Source organism: Herpailurus yagouaroundi, unplaced genomic scaffold, assembly GCF_014898765.1.
Source record: "Herpailurus yagouaroundi ecotype Mexico unplaced genomic scaffold, PumYag 218, whole genome shotgun sequence".
Classification (NCBI taxonomy): domain Eukaryota; kingdom Metazoa; phylum Chordata; class Mammalia; order Carnivora; family Felidae; genus Herpailurus; species Herpailurus yagouaroundi.
Window position 1 is genome coordinate 2,450,528 of NW_024412449.1, and position 21,848 is coordinate 2,472,375.

At 42.8% G+C, this 21,848-nt stretch overlaps 1 protein-coding gene across 11 annotated transcripts in view; it reads right to left on the bottom strand.

Moving 5' to 3' along the window:
• Positions 1–21,848, bottom strand: part of MICAL2 (microtubule associated monooxygenase, calponin and LIM domain containing 2) — a 224,413-nt gene that overhangs the window by 13,810 nt on the left and 188,755 nt on the right. For all 11 annotated transcript variants that reach the window (XM_040456850.1, XM_040456854.1, XM_040456852.1 and 8 more), the window contains 3 exons: positions 20,739–20,854; positions 15,696–15,785; positions 12,633–12,726 (listed from right to left, as the gene is read on the bottom strand). In XM_040456850.1, coding sequence (XP_040312784.1) covers positions 12,633–12,726; positions 15,696–15,785; positions 20,739–20,854 — 300 coding nt within the window. The remainder of the gene's footprint in view (positions 1–12,632; positions 12,727–15,695; positions 15,786–20,738; positions 20,855–21,848) is intronic.

Sequence of the window (21,848 nt, forward strand, 5' to 3'; positions counted from 1 at the left end):
GCTCTTTTGTCAGAGTCAACACCCCTAGGTCATTTGTCATTGTGTCACAAGAGGGCTGCCCACCTCCACTTGCCCTCTGGTGTTCCAGGATGCAACCTGAAGACTGTCCAGAATCAAACAAAATACCAACAGTTCAGAGGGGAGAGATCTTCTTGCACCTTTGTCTGAGCCCTGGGGTTGCTGAGGTCTTTTGGCAGCTGTGTCTGCACCGGGCTCTTCCTACCTTGCAAACGAGCGTGGCCTTTCCACACGAGTGCTGGTGAAGTCTGACGACTTCATGCTCCGTTTGTGCAACTCAGCTTTTCCTTAACCCAATGCAAGACTGTATATGTATCTTGTTAACTATCATCTTGTTTATTTTGTTCCATCATGGGGAAATCTTTCGAATATTTCCTCCAGCTGACACAGTTCTAGCTTTGGGGTTTCTGCAGTATTGATAAATGGGCATCCTGGACCTTTATGCGATATTGAAAACCAAAATGTCAGATGGGACTGGACCAAGAACAGAGCCATCTGGCCCATCATTAGGGACCCTGCTCAGGCTTTGGGTGAGGCTGGTCTACAGACTCTAAATGCGCTCTATCACCCAGCACACATTTCTATATTTTGTCCATGAGGCTGTTACAGGAAGCCTCGGTAAAATAATTTCCTGAAATCAAGCTTCACAACGTCTGCTGTGTCCACTGGCACTACAAACCTCACAGCTCCACCCAGAAAAGGAAATGACATTTGTTATTCACAGCTTCTCAGTAAACACCAGTGGCTTCTCATAATCGCTAAGTTTCTTTCTAAATATTCACAGTTTCTTTAATAATCCTTCCTAGAATCTTGACAAGGATCAGAACTCCTCTTTCTTTCCTATGTGAAGTGAAACACAGAAAATAGACTGGCCTTTAGTCTTTGGTTCTGGAATTCGCCATGAGTTTTCAAAGACCGAGGTTATATCTCGCCATGTTGAAATAACTGGTTAATTTGGTTCATTCAACAAATTCTGGTTGAGGAACGCCACACCCAACAAGACTAGTATACGTGCCATCGTTCTCCATGAAAGAAACCTAAATTCATTGCTCTCTCATTTTTCTCACCTAGATTTCTCTTTCAGATTCAACTCCCTCTTCTAGATGTGTTTAACATTTCTAGATGGAGGACTATTTTCCTCGATAAAGAAAACATAAATGCTGAGAGTTGGAAAAGAGTTGTCTTTTTTCATCCTGTAACATTACACCATCTGCCTGGGTCTCTCCTTTCCTTGTTCTCGATCCAAAAGAAACAGCTTTAAAGGCACTATTTTGCTGTCTTTAGAGTATTCTTTTTTTTTTTTCAGAGTGAGCCTCTTTGCTGCATGATACCCACTTTAATCCTACATTACATGCCCCCTTTTTAATCTCTCTTATGTGTCCTTCTAAAATGTGGTCCATGAGAGAGTAACCTGTGCAGCCACACTGACTTCTATTGGCACAACACTCAATAAACATGAGTTGAATGGAATCATTCCATTCAATTTCCTTTCTTTCAGTGGAATAATTTACAACAATTTTTTTTTAGAATCTGCCTTTCCTCAAGAGTCAAAATCACTTTGGGGGATCTTTGAACATACCATAATTGACCCATTTTCCTGTTGATTGCTGTCTAAGTCCCTCTCCATGTTTTGCTCTGGAATACACACTGACGAATAAAATTCCTTAGTATGGTATGCAAATGGTCAGTTTCACAGAAAACAGAAAGCCAAAGCATTTTCCAAAGAGCTATGACTGTTTACATTCCCACTAACATTGAATAAAAAGTACCCCTTGTTTCTTAACCTTGCCACACTTAGTATTATCAAGTTTTATAAATTTTGGTAATTTAATAGTTTGAAAGCGTTTCTCATTGTATTTGCATTTTCCTGATTACTAATGAGCATGATATGTTTTTATTATTTGCCTATTTTTATAAAGGCAAACATTTGCTTGCCTATTTCTTATTTTTAAGGGTTCTTCACATATTCTGGAATACTGATTCTTTTTTGGTTATGTTTGTTGCAAATGTATTTTCTGAATTAGTGGCTTATCTTGTCCCTTATAGTGTCTACAGACTACCAGCTTGAGGTCAAAAAGATTCTTCTTAACTTTTCAAGTTTCATTTTTCATATTAAAATCTTTGGGGGCACCTGGGTGGCTCAGTCGGCTCAGGTCACTATCTCACAGTTTGTGGGTTCGAGCCCTGTGTCAGGCTCTGTGCTGACAGCTCAGAGCCTGGAGCCTGCTTCAGATTCTGTGTCTCCCTCTCTCTCTGCCCCTCCCCCACTTTCTCTCTCTCTCTCTCTCTCTAAAATAAACATTAAAAAATTAACTAAAATTAATTTTAAAAACTTTAATCTTTATGAAATTGGTTTGTTTGGATGATGTAAAGCGCAATTTAATTTTTTTCCTCTGTTGAAAATCACTTGTCTGAGAATCACTTATTTCCTATATATCTGCATGCTACTGTAGGCTTAAATCAGGTTTTTGTATATGTGAAATTATGTTTGAGTCTCTTGGTGGTTTTCAGTGAAGGATTAAAATTGGCTTCATAAAGGTTGTATACATTTTTTGTTTGATTTACTCCTAGGTGCCATATGTTTTTATGCTAATGTAAGGGCATCTTTTTTCTTTCATTTTTTAATTGCTTTATGCTGAGATCTAGGAATGCAATTGCTTTTTCTATTTTAAGCTTATACCCAATCACTGTCATATAGGCTCTTCTTATTTTTAATAATTTATTTGTGCAATTTGGGGTGCTTTTCACATGGATGATTCTATCATCGAGAAACAACACAAATTTGTTTCCTCCTTTCCAAACCTTATGCCATTTTTTCCTTGTCTTACTGCACTGGCTAGGGTTCCCTGTACAATGTTGAATAGAAGAGTTAATGGTAGGCCTTCTTCTGTTATTTCTGATTTTTAGAGAAATGCTACTAATATTTTACCATCCAACAGTGGTATTTGCTGCAGCATCTTGGAAGATATTCTTCAAACTAAGAACATTCTATCCTGTTCTAATCCTTTTTTGTTGAAAGTTTTTGTCCCAAGTGTTGAATTTTGTCAAATGATATTTTCTTCTTATACTGAAAAGACCATATGGTTTCCCTCTTTCATTTCTTAATGTGGTGATTGTTAAATCACCCTTAGATTGCCAAATTTTAAAATTAATTGCATTGCATTAAATATTCATTATATTCTTTTGGTTTTTTTTGGGAATCTGCTATATCTGTGGTTCTGTTTGCCCTTCTCATTCCTAATTTATTTATTTCTATCTTCTGTTTTATTTTATGTTTTCAAGAGCAAGCAAGGGGGGGGGGAGGGGCAGAGGGAGAGGGAGAAACCCAAGCAGGCTCTGTGCTGTCAGCACGGAGCCCAGTGTGGGGCTTGATGTCACCACCCTGGGATCATGACCTGAGCTGAAATCAAGAGTTGGACGCTCAATGGACTTAGCCTGCCAGGAACCCCTATTTTATTTTTAAAAATCAATTTAATATCATTGCTTCTAATTTTTCATTAGTCTTTTCAAAGAACCAACACTTGGCTTGCTTAATCCTCTCCAGGTTGTTATGACTCTCTATTTCATTTACTTCTGCTTATTATCTTCTTTATTAGGCTTCCTTTTCTTTTTTTAAATTAAGTTGGACACTTAACTCATTAATTTTCAGCCTTTCTTCTTTTCTAAAAGGAGTATTTAGGGCAATACCTCTCAACACCACTTTTCACTGCACCTCTGAGTTTTGATCTACTGTTTTCCTTTTCATATTTAGTACATTTTAAATTCCTACCTATTTTTAGAAACGGCCATTTGATTTTTTCTTTGATCCATGAGAAATTTATCTTTTAACTTCCTAGATGCATGGTTTAAAAAAAATATTTGTTGGATATTGACTTATAAGTTAAGTACATTGTATTTTAGAATGTGGTCTGTATAGGGGCACCTGGGTGGCTTAGTTGGTTGGGAGTTTGACTTCAGCTCAGGTCATGATCTCGGGGTTCATGAGTTAGAGCCCTGCGTCAGGCTCTGTACTGACAGCTCAGAGCCTGAAGCCTGCCTGGGATTCTGTGTCTCCTTTCCATTTATCTCTTCCCCACTTGCAATCTCTCTCTCAAAAATAAACATTAAAAAAAATTTTTTTAAAAAGAAAGAGGTCTGTATAATTTAGGTTCTCTGAGATTTATCAACTAATAGAGTTAATTTTTATAAATCACATTTGAGCTTGAGAAGAATATACTATTCTCTAATATGGAGGTACAGGGTTTTATAAATGTCTTTTAAATTAAGGTTATTAGTTACATTGTTCACATTTGCACTAATATTTTGTCTGCTTGACAATCATTAAAAGATATACTAAAATCTCCTGCCACGGTAGCAGAAATTACTCCCTGTAGTTTATAATTTTTTGTTTTATATATTTTGAGCCTGCTAGAGTCAACACATACACATTTAAAACTGTGATATCTTCTTAGTAAGTTGATCATTTGAAAATTATGCTGCAACCCTGTTTATTCCTAATCATCATTGTGGTATTAAAGGCTATTTTATCTGCTTTTAATATAATTACCTCCAGTTTTTTTCTCATTTCTTAAATTTTTTTTATGGAGGATTTTAAACACAATGCATTACCTCCAGCTTCATTTAATTAGCATATATTTTGCCATCCTTTTACTTTAAAACTTTTTGTGTATTAATGTTTTATGCAGATTTGCTAAACAGCATGTCACTGTCTTGTTCATTAACTTTCATGATGATTACTGACATATTTGACTTGTGTCTACGTCTTACTTTGTGCTTTTTATCTTTTTAGAATGCTCTTTTATTTTTATTTAGAATTGAGTTGGGATTTTTGTTTGGCTGATTATTATTTATTATAAATAATATTAATATACATAATTATACTATATGTAATTAATATAAATAATATTAATATTAATATTATTTGTTTCCTCCACAGATTTGGATGTTATACATTTTACTTCTATTGTTTTGGGTGACTACATTTAAAACATAAATAGGTGTTTTTAATACCTTAACAGCCTAAACTTAATATCTTAGCCTTCTTTTAAACAACATAAGGGCCCTGGAACTCTTGACTTCCAATCATTCAACTCCAAACTTAACCTCTATTTTAGTCCAGTGCTTCAGTTCTATGTTTTAAAAATCCATATTAAAAATCCATATGGGGGTGCCTGCGTGGCTCAGTCGGTTACGCATCCCACTCAGTTTCCACTCAGGTCGTGATCTTGCGGTTCGTGAATTCGAGCCTTTGCTTCAGGCTCCATGCTGACAATACAGGGCCTGCTTGGGATTCTCTCTATTTGTCTCTCTTTCCCTCCCCTACTTGTGCTCTCTCTCTCAAAATAAATAAACTTTAAAAATAAATACATGAAAATAAAAATCCATATTATTTTATATTGACAATGATTTACTTGCATGTTTATTATTTTTTTATTCACCATTTCTTCTTTCATATTATAGATTGTCCTTCTGTGTATCTTTTCCCCCCTATAGGAATTTGTTTATACATAGTTAACTCTATTCGAGAAAAAATTAATACGTCTTTATTGTGCACTTATTCTTGAAATACCTTTTTTCTCTGTACACTATTCTAGCTTGAGAGTTATTTTTTTCAGCTGTTTGACACTATTACTTCCCTGTTTTGTAACATCCATTACTGCTTTTGAGAACAGGGCTGTTAGTAAAAATTTTGTTCCCTTTTAAGGTGACTTATCTTTACTCTTTGTCCACTTTAAGATCATCTCTGTCCTCAATGTTCTACATTTTCACTCATTGTGCCAAGTAAGGGTGGACATATTTCAAATTTATCCTGATTTCTGTATCCTGGAATCTCTGTAGATTCATGTCTTTCACTCATTTGGGAAAAAAGAAAGCTAACACTTATAAACCACTCGTTGGGCCCCAGACCCTTTCTAAATGCTTTGCTATCATCTCTCATCCATTACCTCTCCAAATGATACACATCTTCAATTTTCTCTGTTCTCTCCTTCCAGGACTCCAATTGAACATATACCAGATCTTCTCATTTTATTTTCTATGGCTACAAACTACACCTTTATATTTTCCATCTCCTTCTCTCTCTGTGCTGCATTCTGGTTCATTTCCTCAGATATATTGTCCAATTCACTAATTCTCTCTACTGCTGTGTCCAAACTGCTATTTAGTACATTCATCGAGTTTTTAATTTCAATGAATGCATTTTTCATTTCCAGGCTCTTCATTTCATTATTTAAAAAAAAAGCCTAGCCATTTTCCCCTCAACTTTTTATTTGACAAAAATTAAACCTAAAGGATTAAGCATTATATTTAGTTGTTATGTTCCTTTAGTCTCCTTTTACCTAGAACAGTTCCTAGATTCCACCCCTCCCCTTTTTTATGGCATTGACATTTGCCAGTTATTTTGCAGATTGTCTCTCACTCTGCAATTGTCGGATTTTATTCTTATTATTAAATTCAGGTTGAGCATTTCTGCTGCATAAGTGATGATGCGTCTTTCTCGGTACATCACAGCAGGAAGCTTATGATGTTAAGTTTGACTGTGCTTACGGTTGGTCAAGCTGGAGGTGGTGTTGTCTGTTCACTTTGGTAGTGTTTTTTGTTTTTGCTTGCTCATTTTTATGTGCAATCTATTTCTGTAAATGTTTGACATATAGACATAGTATATTCTGTATATAATAAGTAATATAGTGGAAGTTCTCGGCCATTGAAACTTGTTTTTGCCATTCTTAGTGGCTTACTTCCTTGTGTTTTGGACGATTACTTATTATCATTTAATGATTTGTTGAACTTAATTTGTCTGAAGCCTGAGAGCATAAACTGAAGCATGGTTTCTTTCACAGAGCATCTATCCTTGTTTTCCAGGGAGTTAAAAGAACTGGCACAATGCAGGATACTTTGAGGTTAGCTTCCCTACTTTTCTTTAGTCCCAAGGCTTAGCCATTAAAACCACTGATATTTATCCTCAAGGCAACCCTGGATTTCTTTTTGAAGCTTCCTCCCTTCCTGGCACATGGAAGTTTCAGCATACTTTTCTTCTTCTCATCCTTGTCCTTCTTGGCCCAGAGAGGTTTACCTCACTTACTTGAGAGAGCCTGGCAATGTTTTTGAAAGTATACTTGTTGTAGTGAACGGGCTTTTGTAGTATCTAGTCCACAGTTCTGCTGCTCCGTGCTTCTTGGGAACTGCATTCTGCATCTGGCCGAGTCGGCCATTTGGTAATCTAGTTTCAAATGTTTTTCCAGGTAAAATCATTATGACCGTGATTTTTTTTTAAATCTGAGGGTTGCAAAATTAACTTTATGGGTCAGAATAAGCACTAAAAATAAGATAGAATGGAAAGTACTAGTCTTTTATATATAGCAAAATTCAGTATTATTTCCTGATGAATTTTTCAGTTATATATTTACATGTACCAATTTGTGATATAAAATGCATTTCTTGCTGCTCTCATGGTAATTTTTGTGTGTAAGGCAATGTGAGACCTCCATGCCCCTGGAATCCATGCAGTGGACCCAAGGCTTCTTCAGGAAGAGAATCTCAGTCTCACCCTCAGTGGGCCCATCTTTGTTGTAAGGCCACTCACTTTCTACAGAGTGGCCACGGAGGCCAGAAGCAGAGATGAACACCATAATAAGCGGATGATTTTTATTTGCTGAGTAAGGCAATATGCAGTCGACCCCGAGCATCCCGGCATGTCTTTGCTGGGAGTGCCATACTACAGGGCCTAACCATCCTCCAGCCCTGAGACATTCCTGGAACCAGCCAAGTAGGCGATTCTGAGAAGTAGGTCAGGATACCACAGCATGACTGCTACACAACTTCTTGCTTCCAGGGAAAGGGGCTGGCGTGCTCAGTGCTTTCTGTAAAGGCTGCCACGTACCTTCCCCTGAGCTCCTGAGCCGTGGCACAGTCCACTGGGTACACAGCTACCATCTAGGCCTAGCAGGTCACTCTGTGACACTTGGGTCTGGGGCAACTTGTACCATGCTGCCTTCCTGCCGTTTGCTGGGCTGTGAGCAAAACACTCCCATGCTCTGATGGACTGGATTTCACTGTTCACTTGCGGCACATAGACTTGTGGCAAACCCATCCAAATTCCTTGCTTGCTTAGCCGTCGGCTTTGGACTCTTGTTAACTCTTGGCCATTTTCTATGAATGGCATCGGGCTTCAAACTCACAAGTGTCTGATTCCGGTGTCTGTGTTCTTTTAAGGACACCTCATTGTTATATTTTCAAGGAAAGTATTATTCCTTCTGTTCCTCAGCAGCAGCCAAGATAAAAAACCACAGAGTGCAAGCCAAACTACTTCCCTCTTCCTGGCTAGGTTTTCATAACATGTGCTCCTGCTGCCACCTACTGGCAGCCTCACACATCTGGCTATTTCTTTGTAAACTCCATCTTTGTGAAGGGAAGCCATCTGGCTCTTAAAAAAAAAAAAAAAAAAAAAAAGGCAAGAAGCTCAATGAAGACAACCAGCTGGTAAACCTTCCCCAAAAGTTGGTAACACTGTGAGGGCAAAGTTAATTCCCATATACCTCCCCTAGGGACAAATCTTTTCTCCTTCCAAGCTGCTCTCAAGTTTTCATCAGATTTCACCTGCCTCCAGGCATTGAAAGAAAGCACAGATTCTGTTATCCACACCATCTAAATCTGAATGGTGGTCTCCTGCAAAATTGGGAAATTCCATAGCCTTAGCACTTAACATGGACCACTTCATTGATAAGAAATCAGTAGGTAAGGTGCCTTGACCAAGAAGAATCTAAGGGGCTGGCAATGCTTGGCTTGTTTTCCTCATAGGGGGTGGAGCCCAGGGCAATCAGGCCCCTGCATATCCTGGTCCTTTACTCTGGGCACCTAGGACCACCAGGGGAATCCATGCCTCAAGGACATCCATCCATGACACTTCTCCCCACCTCCCAACACACACCCTACAATCATGACTTGCCATCTAGGGTGGATTGTTGGATTTTTGTTTTTCTTTGTTTCCCCTTCCTTGAAAACAAAATGGGGAACAACCCTTCCCGCGGGTGGAGGAGCTTATTTCTGACTGTTGGGAAGAAAGAAAGAAGGAATTGTTGTCACGACAATTAGGAGCTCATCAAAGCTTCATTTTGCTCATCAGCCATCACTGCCCTCCGTCCTGCACCCCCGCATGTTCCTCTAATTCAATGCCCGCCTAATGAATAACTCCTAGGAACAAAAGAGCCTTTCAGGCTGGCGCACGTAATTATTAGAGGAGCCTTGCATTACTGTCACAGACTACTCATGTTTTCAGGCCTGTCTCTAAATTTGGTTATTCACAACCTTCATAGCTCAATATTATTGCCTAACTGTGATCATTTTCTAATTATCCTAATAATACCTATTAAATAATTCCCATTAAATCACTTGAACCAGAGCAGCACAGGCCAGCTCAAATACAACTTAACCTAATAAGCATTGGTCATTCATTAAGCACCAGGGCAATCTCTTAAAGGGGCTGAATAGAATATTAAAGTGCAAAGGAATATTATTACTACACAAATGTTATTACAAGTTAGAGTGTATTAATTTCGATGCCTGGTTTGTACATCTTCCGTTTGGTTTCCTTCGGGGCCACTCTCCTCGACTTAACTCTTCCAGCCTCCAGCCCCGTGTTGATCTGTATCTGTCACCCACACAAGGACAATCAAGGGGGAAAAGGCCCATAAACTAAACAGGGGAATTCAATTACTAAGGATGTAAAGGGAATGAAGGGAATCTATCTTCTGGCTGGGCTGACACACCTTTGAAATCACCACAAGTTGACTTTCTTCGGCTGATAGTTCAAAATAGCCTCTCTTCAAGCTTGAGGGAGAGGGAGATTTTCAGAAGCCATGAAAATTTGGTTTCCAGAATTTAAATCTCAAGCAGTAAAGATGAGTCAGTTCTTTTTTGTTGTTGTTTTAACAATTAAAAAAATTTTTTTAATGTTTATTCATTTTTCAGAGACAGACAGAGAGAGAGAGAGAGAGAGAGAGAGAGAGAGAGAGAGTGGGGGAGGGGCAGGGACAGAGGGAGACACAGAATCTGAAGCAGGCTCCAGGCTCTGAGCTATCAGCACAGAGCTTGACGTGGGGCTTGAACTCACAGACCACCGTGAGATTATGACCTGAGCTGAAGTCGGATGCTTAACCGGATTGAGCCACTCAGGTGTCCCGAGTGAGTCAATTCTTTAACAGTATATGTGTGTAGATGGATACTTAAGAATACTTTGTAAAAATGACATCGGGTCACATCCGTTGAATGCCTGCAGTGTGGTAGAAACTCTCAGAGGCAATTTGCCCACCAATGCCCTGAATGACCTGGGAATGTGAGGATTATTAGCTCCATTTTTGGCATAAGGAATCTGCAGCATGAAAGGTTAAGTGATTCTCCCAAGGCCACACAGCATAAATGCAACAGAGCAGACTTTGAACACGGGCTTTTTGATGCCTATAATTCTCTTTTCCCCACCATGCCACCCTGCCTCCCTAGCAAACTGAAACCTGCTCTAGCTTTCTTGGTTTATCCTGTTCATTTCTAAGGCTCTTGCTGAAATCTGTGGATTCCCAAGGAGCGGCGCAGAGCCTTCTTGACGGGGAATATGGCGGTATGCCAAACAAGGGCAATTCATTTTACTCCAAGTTCCCAAAACAGCCGTAGAGACAGGCAGTGTCTCTCACTGCAAGCAAGAAACAGTTATTATTTGTGTCATGAAGTCTATTCCTGATGGGTGGATGTGTGCATTGCAAGGAAATGCACAGTGTGTTTTAGAAAGAAAAGGAACAAATCCTTACTGATCATCTGTCCTGTGCTAGGATTTCCTCATGAACTGTTTTAGCCCATCCTTGCCACAAATCCAAGAAACAGGTCTGATGATCACTCCCACTTCGTAAACCGGGCTCAGAGGGATAAAGTCAGACCCCAGCGTTTCCCTGTGACTCAGAAACAAGCTAACCACGCACGCAAGTGCTAACGCTTGCACTGCAGGGACCCTCACTTGGTTGAGCCCTTGCAAAGCTGTGGGAGCAGCCCTCATAATTTTGCCTGCGTGACTGTGCACAAACTTCAGGCCTCACAAAATCTGGGTCTGCCTCTGCTGATATCATCGCTCTCAAACAGCTGAACTTTTAAGAGAACTGAAAGCCTAAACTTCCGCCATGTTGTTTAACAAGTAAGATGTTGTTTACACGACTGCACGCAGAGATATGTTTTCAGTGTCTGGCTATACCTGAAATGCAGAAGGCTAAAGACATCACACCCCCAAACAAAGGAGACAATATCACCCCCCACCCACTAACTCTAAGGGCCTCTCCAATTCACTAGCTGAAAACTGGTGCTGGGGTGGCTTCCAAAAAATGTAGGGGTCTTTAAGTCATCCCTCACCTTGGACTCCTTCGCTGTCTCCTTATTCATTGAGGCACTTCACGTCTCCTGGAGCAATGTCCCTCTTCTAGAACAATCTCCTCACCTCACTGGTTAACTCTTATTCCTCCTCTGGGTCTCATCGTAATGGAATGCCCCTTCCAGGTGATTAGCCTGAATGCCCTTCTCCCCAAGATCAGTTAGGAAGCCTGTGATCGTGTCCCCATGCCCCCCTCCCCAAACGCTTGTTCCTATCACAGGACTTGTCCTCCTGTATTGCTGTTTATATATTTACATGTCTGCATCCTTCAATGGACCATGAACTTCTCAAAGGCAGAAACTGTGCTATACTCATCGTTATAGACCCACTGTCTTCATGTCTCCCCCAGGGTAGGTCTTCACCAGATGAATTCTGTTTGAATCTAAGGGTCTGAAGCTATTGGTGGGAGAGTTACCATTTCTTATACCAGGCAACATGTTAGTTTATCATCTTCATATATATAATTTTTTAAACTTTTTTTTTTTTGAGAGAGAGAGAGAGAGAGAGAGAGAGAAAATGCAAGCAGGGGATGGACAGAGAGAGAAGGGGGAGAGAGAGAATCCCAAGCAGGCTCTGTACTGTCAGCCTGGAGCCTGATGTGGGGCTCGATCTCACAAACCATGAGATCATGACCTGAACCGAAATTAAAGTACAACGGTTAACTGACTGAGCCACCCAGGTCCCCCTCTTCACATATATTTTTTTGTATATAATTTCTTCTTTAATCCTTATATCAGTTCTAAAGGCAACCGCAAATATCCCTATTCTAAGGAGAAAACTAAAGTTCATAAAAGTTTAGAACGTGACCAGCCCAAGGTACACAGCTAGAAAAAGGAGGGATGAGGACTTTGAGTCCAAGCCCGGGCTTTGAATCGCTCCCTGCTTTGCTTGAACACCCAAATAGCTCTCATGACTATCTCAGAATAGTTTCTCATAACCCCCGGGTTGCAAAGAACATTCACACTTGCATAAGGGAGGCCGGACGGGCCAGAAACCCAGGGACAAGACCCACGGGCTGACCAGTGCCCTAGGAATTTCAAATCGGACCATGAGTTTGTTTTTGGAAGTGTGGAGCAGCTGTGACCTCGCTGCCGCCTGCCCACGTTAACAATGCCGTTAACAGTGACGAGGTCTCAGTGTTTGGCCGGCTTGGTTAGACCGGCACCATTCTCGGCCCAGGCCCGCCTCTCCGATCTGCGGGGCCACCTACCTGCTTCCCCCCTCAGCGCCTTCTCCAGCCTCACGCCTTGGATCTCAGAAGCCCTCTGCCGCTCCTCCACCTCCTCCAGCTGCCTCTGGATGGCCTGCAATGTCAGGATTGCACGTCACATGGGGACTCTTGAGGTGCAGCGTCGCATGAGGGGGCTGACTCTACCGCTTAGTTTTCAAGCAGAAGAGGCCCTATCCCTTGCAGTGTCCCTCCTTGGGTAACGACCTCTGAATTCCCAAATCGCTAGATCTTGATGTTTCCCTCGTTTAGAGTGAACACATAAAGCAAGGAGGCCGGATGTAAGCTCAATCTGCCCCCGAGTAGACATTAGAACAGTCCTCTTCAGGCCAACCACACAGATGTGCTCTCAGGCAGAGGAGGCTGGGGTAGGTGGGCGGTCCTCACGCATCCCAGACTCTCCGAGCCTTGAACTCTGACTATGGTCGCGGCATACACAGAGCGGCAGCTACTACTCAGAGTAGGACGAGGCTCTGGGAGCAAATGGAGGGCATGGTCACTTTCCATGTTCTCAAGAACCAGCAGAAACCTCCCAAGAAGCCTGTCTGGAGCAGGAGACGCCGAGCTCGGTTTGTCCAACTCCTGTCCTTGGCTATCGATTGTACTCCTTCTTTCACCGCACCGCCAGGCTGACACCCGGGGGGCCTCTTACCGTGGGAGCGTATGGAGGCTGTTACTAGCAGCTGGTTAAGACAAGACCCAAGATGTTTATCCCACTAGGAGACAACCTCACATCCTCCCTAGTTAATGTCTGGAGTCACGGCTGGGTTTGCTTTGACCCATTTATTTTCCCCACCAGCTATTTCTCTCCTGTCTGTATTAGGAAGGAAAATCAAGGGACAGCCTCTTCCCATATACATTTTTCCCCCCATCAATTTTCTCTGCTTTCCAGCAGCATGCTGCCGAGACGGCACAGCCCTTGGCAGAACTGACTTCGCACCTGGCAGAACAGGTAAATGAAAGGAACTGGGAGCTGTCTGGGCAGGCAGAAGGTGTGTGTCCCTCTTCCTCCACTCCACTGCAGCTCTGTCTCACCCCCACTCCTCCTGAGCTCCACATTTTCTCAGTCTCCCCTGCATTCAGACTACAATCGCTGAAGGGCCTCCGAGCCTGTGAAGAGGTGTGAGCAGGGGTCAGGCCTGAGTACCCACCTGGTTCCTCTTGCCAGGGACTAAGAGTGTTTAAGTCCCGGGGTGTAACCTAAAATCTAAAATAGACGGGAACTCTCTGTAATACTCCTGTGGTTTTGTGCCCTCTGCCGCTCTTTTTTTTTTTTTTTCAACGTTTATTTATTTTTGGGACAGAGAGAGACAGAGCATGAATGGGGGAGGGGCAGAGAGAGAGGGAGACGCAGAATCGGAAACAGGCTCCAGGCTCTGAGCCATCAGCCCAGAGCCTGACGCGGGGCTCGAACTCACGGACCGCGAGATCGTGACCTGGCTGAAGTCGGACGCTTAACCGACTGCGCCACCCAGGCGCCCCTCTGCCGCTCTTTTAAAGACAATTATATTTTTATAAATCCATCTCTCAATGGCGTGGCGTAGAATCGCTAATGGAAGGGAAGCATTTCAATGACTTTATGACTGACTCTAGTGCATTTCTGGCTTTGTGGTCGTTACAGTCTGAATTGTGTCCTCCCACATTCATGTCCTGAAGCCCTAACCCCAATGCGACTGTATTCCTTTAAAGAAGGAATTAAGGTTAAATGAGATCATAAGACCCCTAATGCCGTTGGCACTGGTGACCTTCTGCGAACAGGCAGTGACACCAGAGACATCTCCCTCTCTGCCTGGGCACAGAAGGAAGGCAGCTGTGTCCGGGCCAGGGAGAGAGACTACGATAAAACAAAACAAAACTAAACTAAACAAAGAAACAAACAACAAACCAATCCTGAAGGCCCACCATCTTGGGCTTCTGGCCTTCAGAACTAGGAGTAATAAATTCCTGTTTTTTAGGCCACGTATTTTGTGTGATGTTATGGCCGCCTGAACGGACTACAGCAGCAGCGGTTGTTGTTTGGAAACCAAGGGTGAAAATCTTGGAGACTAACAAGGGCTGCTGTGAGCGCTAACAGATGGGGACTCCAGAGGTGTCATGGTTCTTATCACCACCTACCGTCTGGAGGGAGAACACAAGGAGGGGGTTGCTGGGTCAGCCAATCCATATCACAGAGACTTACCTTGTTTTCACAAGGGAAAGTTACAATGTTTCAAGGAAACCTGTCTCAGAAGTTGGGAGTGGACAGAGACTTTGGAAGGACTTTCCCTGTCCGCTAGGTGACAGGAGTGGCTCCCTTGTCAGTCACTCTGAAGGGTGAAGGAATGTGACTTCCTTCCTCGACAGAACTATACGGCCAGAGGGAATAACTGCAGAAAGGAATATAAGGGTACACTGCATGAATACGAATGGTCATTCTAAGTCCTTCTGTCCTAAAACCCCGCTGTTCTTCAAGGCTAAGTCTGGGGTCCTCAGGGAGATGGAGAATGCTTGACTTCCTGCTTCCTTTGGCTGTCTGTGACAGAAGTGGGCAGACCAATTTGGGCAGGAATGTTTAGAACTAACAATCAAGCGAGGAAATCTATATTGGAATGTTGGATGCTCACGTTTTTGACGAACCTTGGCGTAAAGACAGCTCCTAATAGGGGTCAGTTCAGCAGGGACACAGTCAGGAAGTCAGGGGAAGGTTGTATCCTCCCAGGGCACAAAACTAAGTCCCTGCAATGTGGTAGTCAGGGCTTGGGATGGTTCCCAAGGCCATGGGTCGCCTGTCATTCCCGGCTCACTTTGCAGGACACATGTTTGCAGATAGAAAGGCAGCTGGGAGGGGCCAGCTCAACTCCTGGGCTCTCCAGGCCTCAGAGTCCAACCAAGCATTGAGTTAGGATTTTTAGGATGGCCACAAATCTGGTCATTCAGAGAAGAGAGACTGACCTTTTCCCCAGCCCATCTCTCCCAATACAATACAGACTCCCAAAGGGCTTCCCAATCCAATTACCAGGTCCCAGTCCCCAGGCTCACTCACTCATGTTAAGTTTGTATTCTGACCTGAGCTTTATGAAGTCTTTTCAATTCTTCTTGCTTAACCATTTGTTTTATTGCGTTCTCCAGCTTCCTTCTTCTAAGTGTCTCCCTCTCCTGAAAAAACAAAATAGAGAAGAAAAAATATATTCAAGAAAAATGGGGTTGAAATTTTGAAAATAATGACACAGGCTTCTACTTTTTCCAACAGAACCCCTGCTTAGCTTCTAGAACAACGATGTTCTGATAGAATTTCCAGCAATGATGGACTATCTATGTCTGTGCTGTCTAAAATATGGAAGCCACTAGCCACATGTGGCTATTGGATATCTGAAATGAGGCTAGCATGAATGAGAAGCTGAATTTTAAATTTCACTTCATTTTAATAATTTTAAAATTATTAAGGGCTAGGAGGTGCCAGATTGGGAAACTGGTGTGTGTGTGTGTGTGTGTGTGTGTGTGTGTGTGTGTGTGTTGGAGGGGGTGTATATGTGCATATGTAGGTGGGAGTGGCTTTATAGAGAATTGACTTGACTCCCTTGAGGAAAAGAATAACAGAAAAATTATACTCTATACAGGTGCTACCACAGGCCCAAGAAGGATGAGCCTGAGAGGGAAACACACACACACACACACACACACACACACACACACACACGCACGCACGCACACACACCATGAAAAGCATTTAATAATTTTAAACAGTCCTTAGGTTGGGACTACATTGCCCAATTGAGCCTGGGAATAGAGGAAGGTATCTAAATAATCCAAATGCGAGTGTTTCTTGGATTGAGGCAGGCATAAGATTGCTTCCCTTCCCCACTTCACTTTGCTTGTGCAAATATGTCATTAACGTCACTGGGTTTTGTGGGTGCCTAGGCTTGTAAAATCAAGAGCACTCAAAATCCATGTACGGAAAATAGATGTCTGGATTTTGATGGTGTCACTCTTAGGTTTTAAACACCAGCGGAAGGAGAAGTAATGGTGTGGCCAGCTCCACATACTGGAAAGCAGAGGAGACACTTTTGGCTGGGAAACAGCAGAATGCTGGCTGAGCGCTGGGCCCAGGCACCCTACAAAGCTGGCATCAAATCCCAGCTGAGCTGTGTAAGTTTCAGCATGGCACACAACTTTCTGAACTTCAGTGCCCTCTTCAGAGCAAAGGAAATGATTTAGTGCCCACCTGGTGGGGACGTTATAAGAATTAATGGAGGGAGGTGCCTGGCTGGCTCAGTCAGTTGAGTATCTGACTCTTGACTTCGGTTCAGGTCATGATCTCACAGTTCATGGGCTCGAGCCCTGTGTTAGGCTCTGTGATGATGGAATGGAGCCTGCTCTCTCCCTCTCTCTCTCTCTCTGCCCCTCCCCGACTCACGCCCTCTTCAAAAATAAACGAACAAACAAAAAAGAATTAATTGGGAGAATGTCTTTAAAAAGATATGGGATAAGTACTCAGTAAATACCATGATTTTTATTTTGTTTTATTTTATTTTATTAATTTATTTTATATGTAATTTATTGTCAAATTGGTTTCCATACAACACCCAGTGCTCATCCCAACCATGATTTTTATTATTAAGTGGCATGGCTATTAGATTATCATCTTATAAATTAGCATGATTATAATTTACTAAAATCAATGCATTTTTCATACATGTGTGCCTGTATATATAACACACACATATATATGTATATGGATATACATACATATCCTATACACACAAAGTAAATGTTTAAACTGGACTAGTTTCACTATGAGTTCGTCTTCTCTGAGCATACTCATCTACTTTCTACATATTAGGATAAAGGTTAGAGCATGCTAACGATTTCTTTTTAATGCTGGCAGAAACAAATATGGAATTAAAAATTTATTACACCTAGCCTGGTGCCTGGGCATTCAGGTTGAACTGAATGTTTGCCCCTGAAAGGGATTATAAATCCACAAGGGAAGAATAGACCTGACAGGCCCCAGAAACTGCCAGAGGAATCCAGTTCCACGACAGAGGTCAGGGATTATGCCTAAAAAGCGTGTGTGCTTCCAGGGCCACGTAGATCCTGGTTATTCAGTCACCCATTCTATGGACATGGAACATCACACTCCTCAGGACAGCCAGCTTTGAGGCTTCAGAGTGTCTACAGATCATCAGTGAAAACATTTATGATGAAATTTCCTTTTTCTAGAATTCTCCTTAGGATCTAGAATCCTTTTCTAGAATCTCCTTAGGATCTTCCTCTTCATCCTTGGAAGGAAATTTTAGCTCTCAGAACTCAAACTTATTCCATATCAGATCATCTTTATTTCTACGAGATAGCTTCCAGATTTACTGTCCATCAGTCTGAACAGAGGGTCTGGGCCACTGGGATGGGGGAACCTCACCATTAAGCAGCCAGGACCTTTCTGGAAAGGGTAAGGTGGAGGGGCAAGGTAGAGATCACTGGTAGGTGTTATCCAGAGATTGTCTAACTCGACCTATACAAAGACTCACAAGAATCTCTGGAGCTTCCATTATATTAATTTACATAATAAATCCCAGCACGTCCTAAGTGCTATGTGGCAGGTATTATACTAATTACTTCACATATCTCTTATTCCTCAAATTACACTTACATTATGGATAAGGCAATCAAATCTTGGAGTTAAGTAACTTGCCCAAGATGGCACAATTAGTAATTGGTAGAGCCAGGAGTTAAGCCCAGGGAGCCTGAATCCAATATCCACATTTTCATCTGGTCTATACTGCTTTTCCTGTGCCCAATAATGTGCAGGGACATCGAAGACCCCTGCCTTAGAGAAATGTCAAAGCTCCCCCCCCTAAATTAAGATCATTTAATATAATTTCGGGGGGGGGGGGATGCCTTGACAGCTTCTTAACACTTTCCAAGCAGCGGAGCCAAACCCTTACTGCTTTATCAAGAGTTAGCAAAACAGAACCTGGAGAAGGAAAGAAAGCCATTACCGTCTTTTATTAAAACATGTTGACATAGAAAAGAAGGATGATTTATTAACAAATGCTCATATAGCCATCTGATGTGCCAGGCACAGTCCTTATATCCTCAATAGTGGCAATGACAGCACAGAGAGAAAAGGAAAAAGAAGCTTGGGGCAGGGTGCTTGGGTGACTCAGTCGGTTGAGTGTCTGACTCTTGATTTCAGCTCAGGTCATGGTCTTGCGGGTTTGTGGGATCGAGCCCCGCATTGGGCTCTGTACTGATGGTGTGGAGTCTGGTTGGGATTCTCTTTCTCGCTCCCCCTCTGTCTGCTCCTCCCCTGTTCTCTCTCTCAAAATAAATAAACTTTAAAAATATTTTCTAAAAAGGCGAGGAAGGAAAAGACAAAGGACAGAGAAAGGGAGAATCTGGCAGGACCAAGGACCGGCTGCCTGCCCCACTCTCCCAGGTCCAGGCATGGGTCTGGGAGGGCAGGGGGAGGGGAGGGCCGAAGGAAAGAGAAGGGGTGGAGTGCGCACATCCCGTGTCCAGTTTCCTGTGCAAAGTTTCATTTGAGCTGATGTGGGCTCTGTGCCAAGTGGCCAGGGACACACCTGTGTGGGAGAGAAGAGATAAACCAGAACGGAGGGAGAAACCCTTGTTCCTTCAGAGTGAGCCCTTGGGAAGTAGTAAAGAACCTTTTGGCCGCCTTCCCTCCCTGTAAGAGTGGTCAGAAGCCAGGTGAAGCAGGCAAGCTTTTCCACAGTGTAGGCTTAAGTGCTGACAGGCTCTGTTCTGGGCCAGCAGGAGGACAAGGAGCTACTTGCAAGGCTTGCCCGGGATCTCATGGTCTTGCTATTCGATGTGTTTGGACCATTCCATTCTTCTGTTCTCCGTGAGTGCTGCAATGTCTGTTAGAATGGCTGATGAATGTCTGTATTCACTTGAATACAGACTTAACTCAGGGCCGCTTAAAGGGATGAGAGAGGGACAGTAAAGAAACCGCAGGAATCAACATAACACCAAATTCATTTGTGTTGAGTACTGAACTAATCAGAGATGCCCCGAGTTAGAAAGGAGAAAGCCCTACATATTCTCTCTCCTTTGCATTCCCTCCCCCACTCCCTCTTACCTTCTTCCCCTCTGTCTCTCCCTCTCTTCCCCTCACCCCACTCATGCCCTGTCCTGGCTCCCCTCCTGACTTGCTCTAAGCTGGGCCATGGAGGGGCTGGAACCCCTGAGTGACTTCAGATGATGCCAAAGCTCCTAATGCCAGATATGGAAAAGTTGAGTCTAAGTAAATAAATGTGGTTCTCTCCCTTTCTCCTCAGATCCCCACTGCTCCAAAAAATAAACACTGTTAGTACAGTGAACTGCTTCTCTGTTCTCCTGGAAAGCATCTTAGGTCCAACCATTCATGTGCCAGCCCTGGGGAGAAGGCGCCAGCCCCAGTGGATTAAAGCAAAGAACAGTGAGATTTGGTTGTGGGATGTGTCTTCACGTACGTGACATACAGACACATTTAAGGACCTATAGCCATGCTTGTACTTCTAAATCTATGAGTATGGGAATTGTTTAAAGTGTTTCCCAGAAATCTGTTCATTAAGCAAAGAGAAGGACGGCCATGTCCCCAGCCGGCACGCAGCTAGCCCCTTCCACAGCAGGGACCCTTGGAGATCCATGTCTACATGCAACTGCATGGTCCATTTCATATTTCTGATTAGAATCAACATAACATTTTCCATGCAATCTGCCTCTAGTGCTTCTTAAATGAAGCTGTGTTTCCCCCAGGGAAATATGCATCTGCTTGTTGTAATTTTTTCGATGGTTTGCTTGTTGGACCACATATTAAACCCACTTTAAGAGCTGCAGTCACCAAATGACTTTAAGTAAATATGTCTGTTTTTTTTTTTTTTCTGCCAGCTGGAGTCTCTAAGAAAGGCAAGCTCCTAAAAGTTAAAATTAAAAAAAGAAAAGATAATTCTTGGGGTGTTCCAGGTAAAAAGCGGTTGCTGTCAGATGCAAGGAAACGCGATCCTCTAACGAAACCACTGCAGCTGGAGACCACATTGGGTCTGGAATAGAGATGGTGAGTGGCCCCCATAAGCCAAAGGCCCTTCTTAGTTTGCCAAGTTTTGTTACCTTTGACTGCAACGAAGGCTGGGGATGAAACTCTTCGTCTCCAGAGGAGGAGCCGGTGGAAGAGGTAGAAGAGGCAGCCCCTGTCACCTGCACTCGGATAGGGGTGTGTTTGGGACCTGAAATGGGAACAGAAGAACTTACTGAACTCTCAGCTTCTTTTCTGCTTCCCAACCCAAAGCTGCTTCTCCCTCCTCCCTTCTTCCCCTCACCCCCTTCCTCCCTGCCCTTCCCTCACTGCACCTGCCGTGAGCAGTACCTAAGGGCAACTGGAAATTTGGCCCTCCACGTTAATTACCTTTCTGGGTCCCTGCCAAGAGCTTTGCAGCTCTTTCATATTAAAAAAAAAAAAAGGTATTATGCAGAAATCAATTAATTCCTTAAACACCATTTATATGGTGTGTTGCTTAGAATGCATTCAGAGATGAAATCTATTATTAAAATCCTTGTCTGAAGTTAGCTGAGTTACCTAAATGCTCGTGTAAGGTTCGTTCTGCAGAGTAATTGAATGCAAAAAAGTCGGAGCCAGCTCTTAAACAAATCGCCCTTCTGTGGCTCACAGCATCTGGCACCCATTTTTACTACATGACATCTGCTCAGTGTAAAAGAGCTGGCGTCAGAATGTCTGGTCATAGAAAAAAAAAATCCCAAATGTAATCAGAAGCAAAAGGACTCTAAGCCTAAGGTTTTATCACATAGTCTCATGCAACATAAATATTTCATTAATTATGGCTAAACAAATGCCACTTTTATTTTCCCAACTTGCAGATATTATCACATCATCGAAGTGATGATTCAAATGCCAGGAAAGGCACTGTAAGATAGGGAGGGCTCAACAATGCAGGGCCCACGGGAGAGCTGAAGGCGAGGAGATATGCGAATCTCCGAACAAGAGGTGGATGGTGAGAGGCGGCAAAGGGCCCCGTGTTCACTAATCTCTTTGTGATCTGGCTGGGGACCGTGTGTGGTGAAGTCTTCCAGGTGCCACAGGAGGCTTTTATTCTTCTCAGCGAGAACATCTGCCCTTGCACATCCTGATGCAGAGTTGATAGTAATGTCTGTCTGCATGCACCCACTCTGGACACTGACTCTCAGAACCAGCGAGAACTCCGT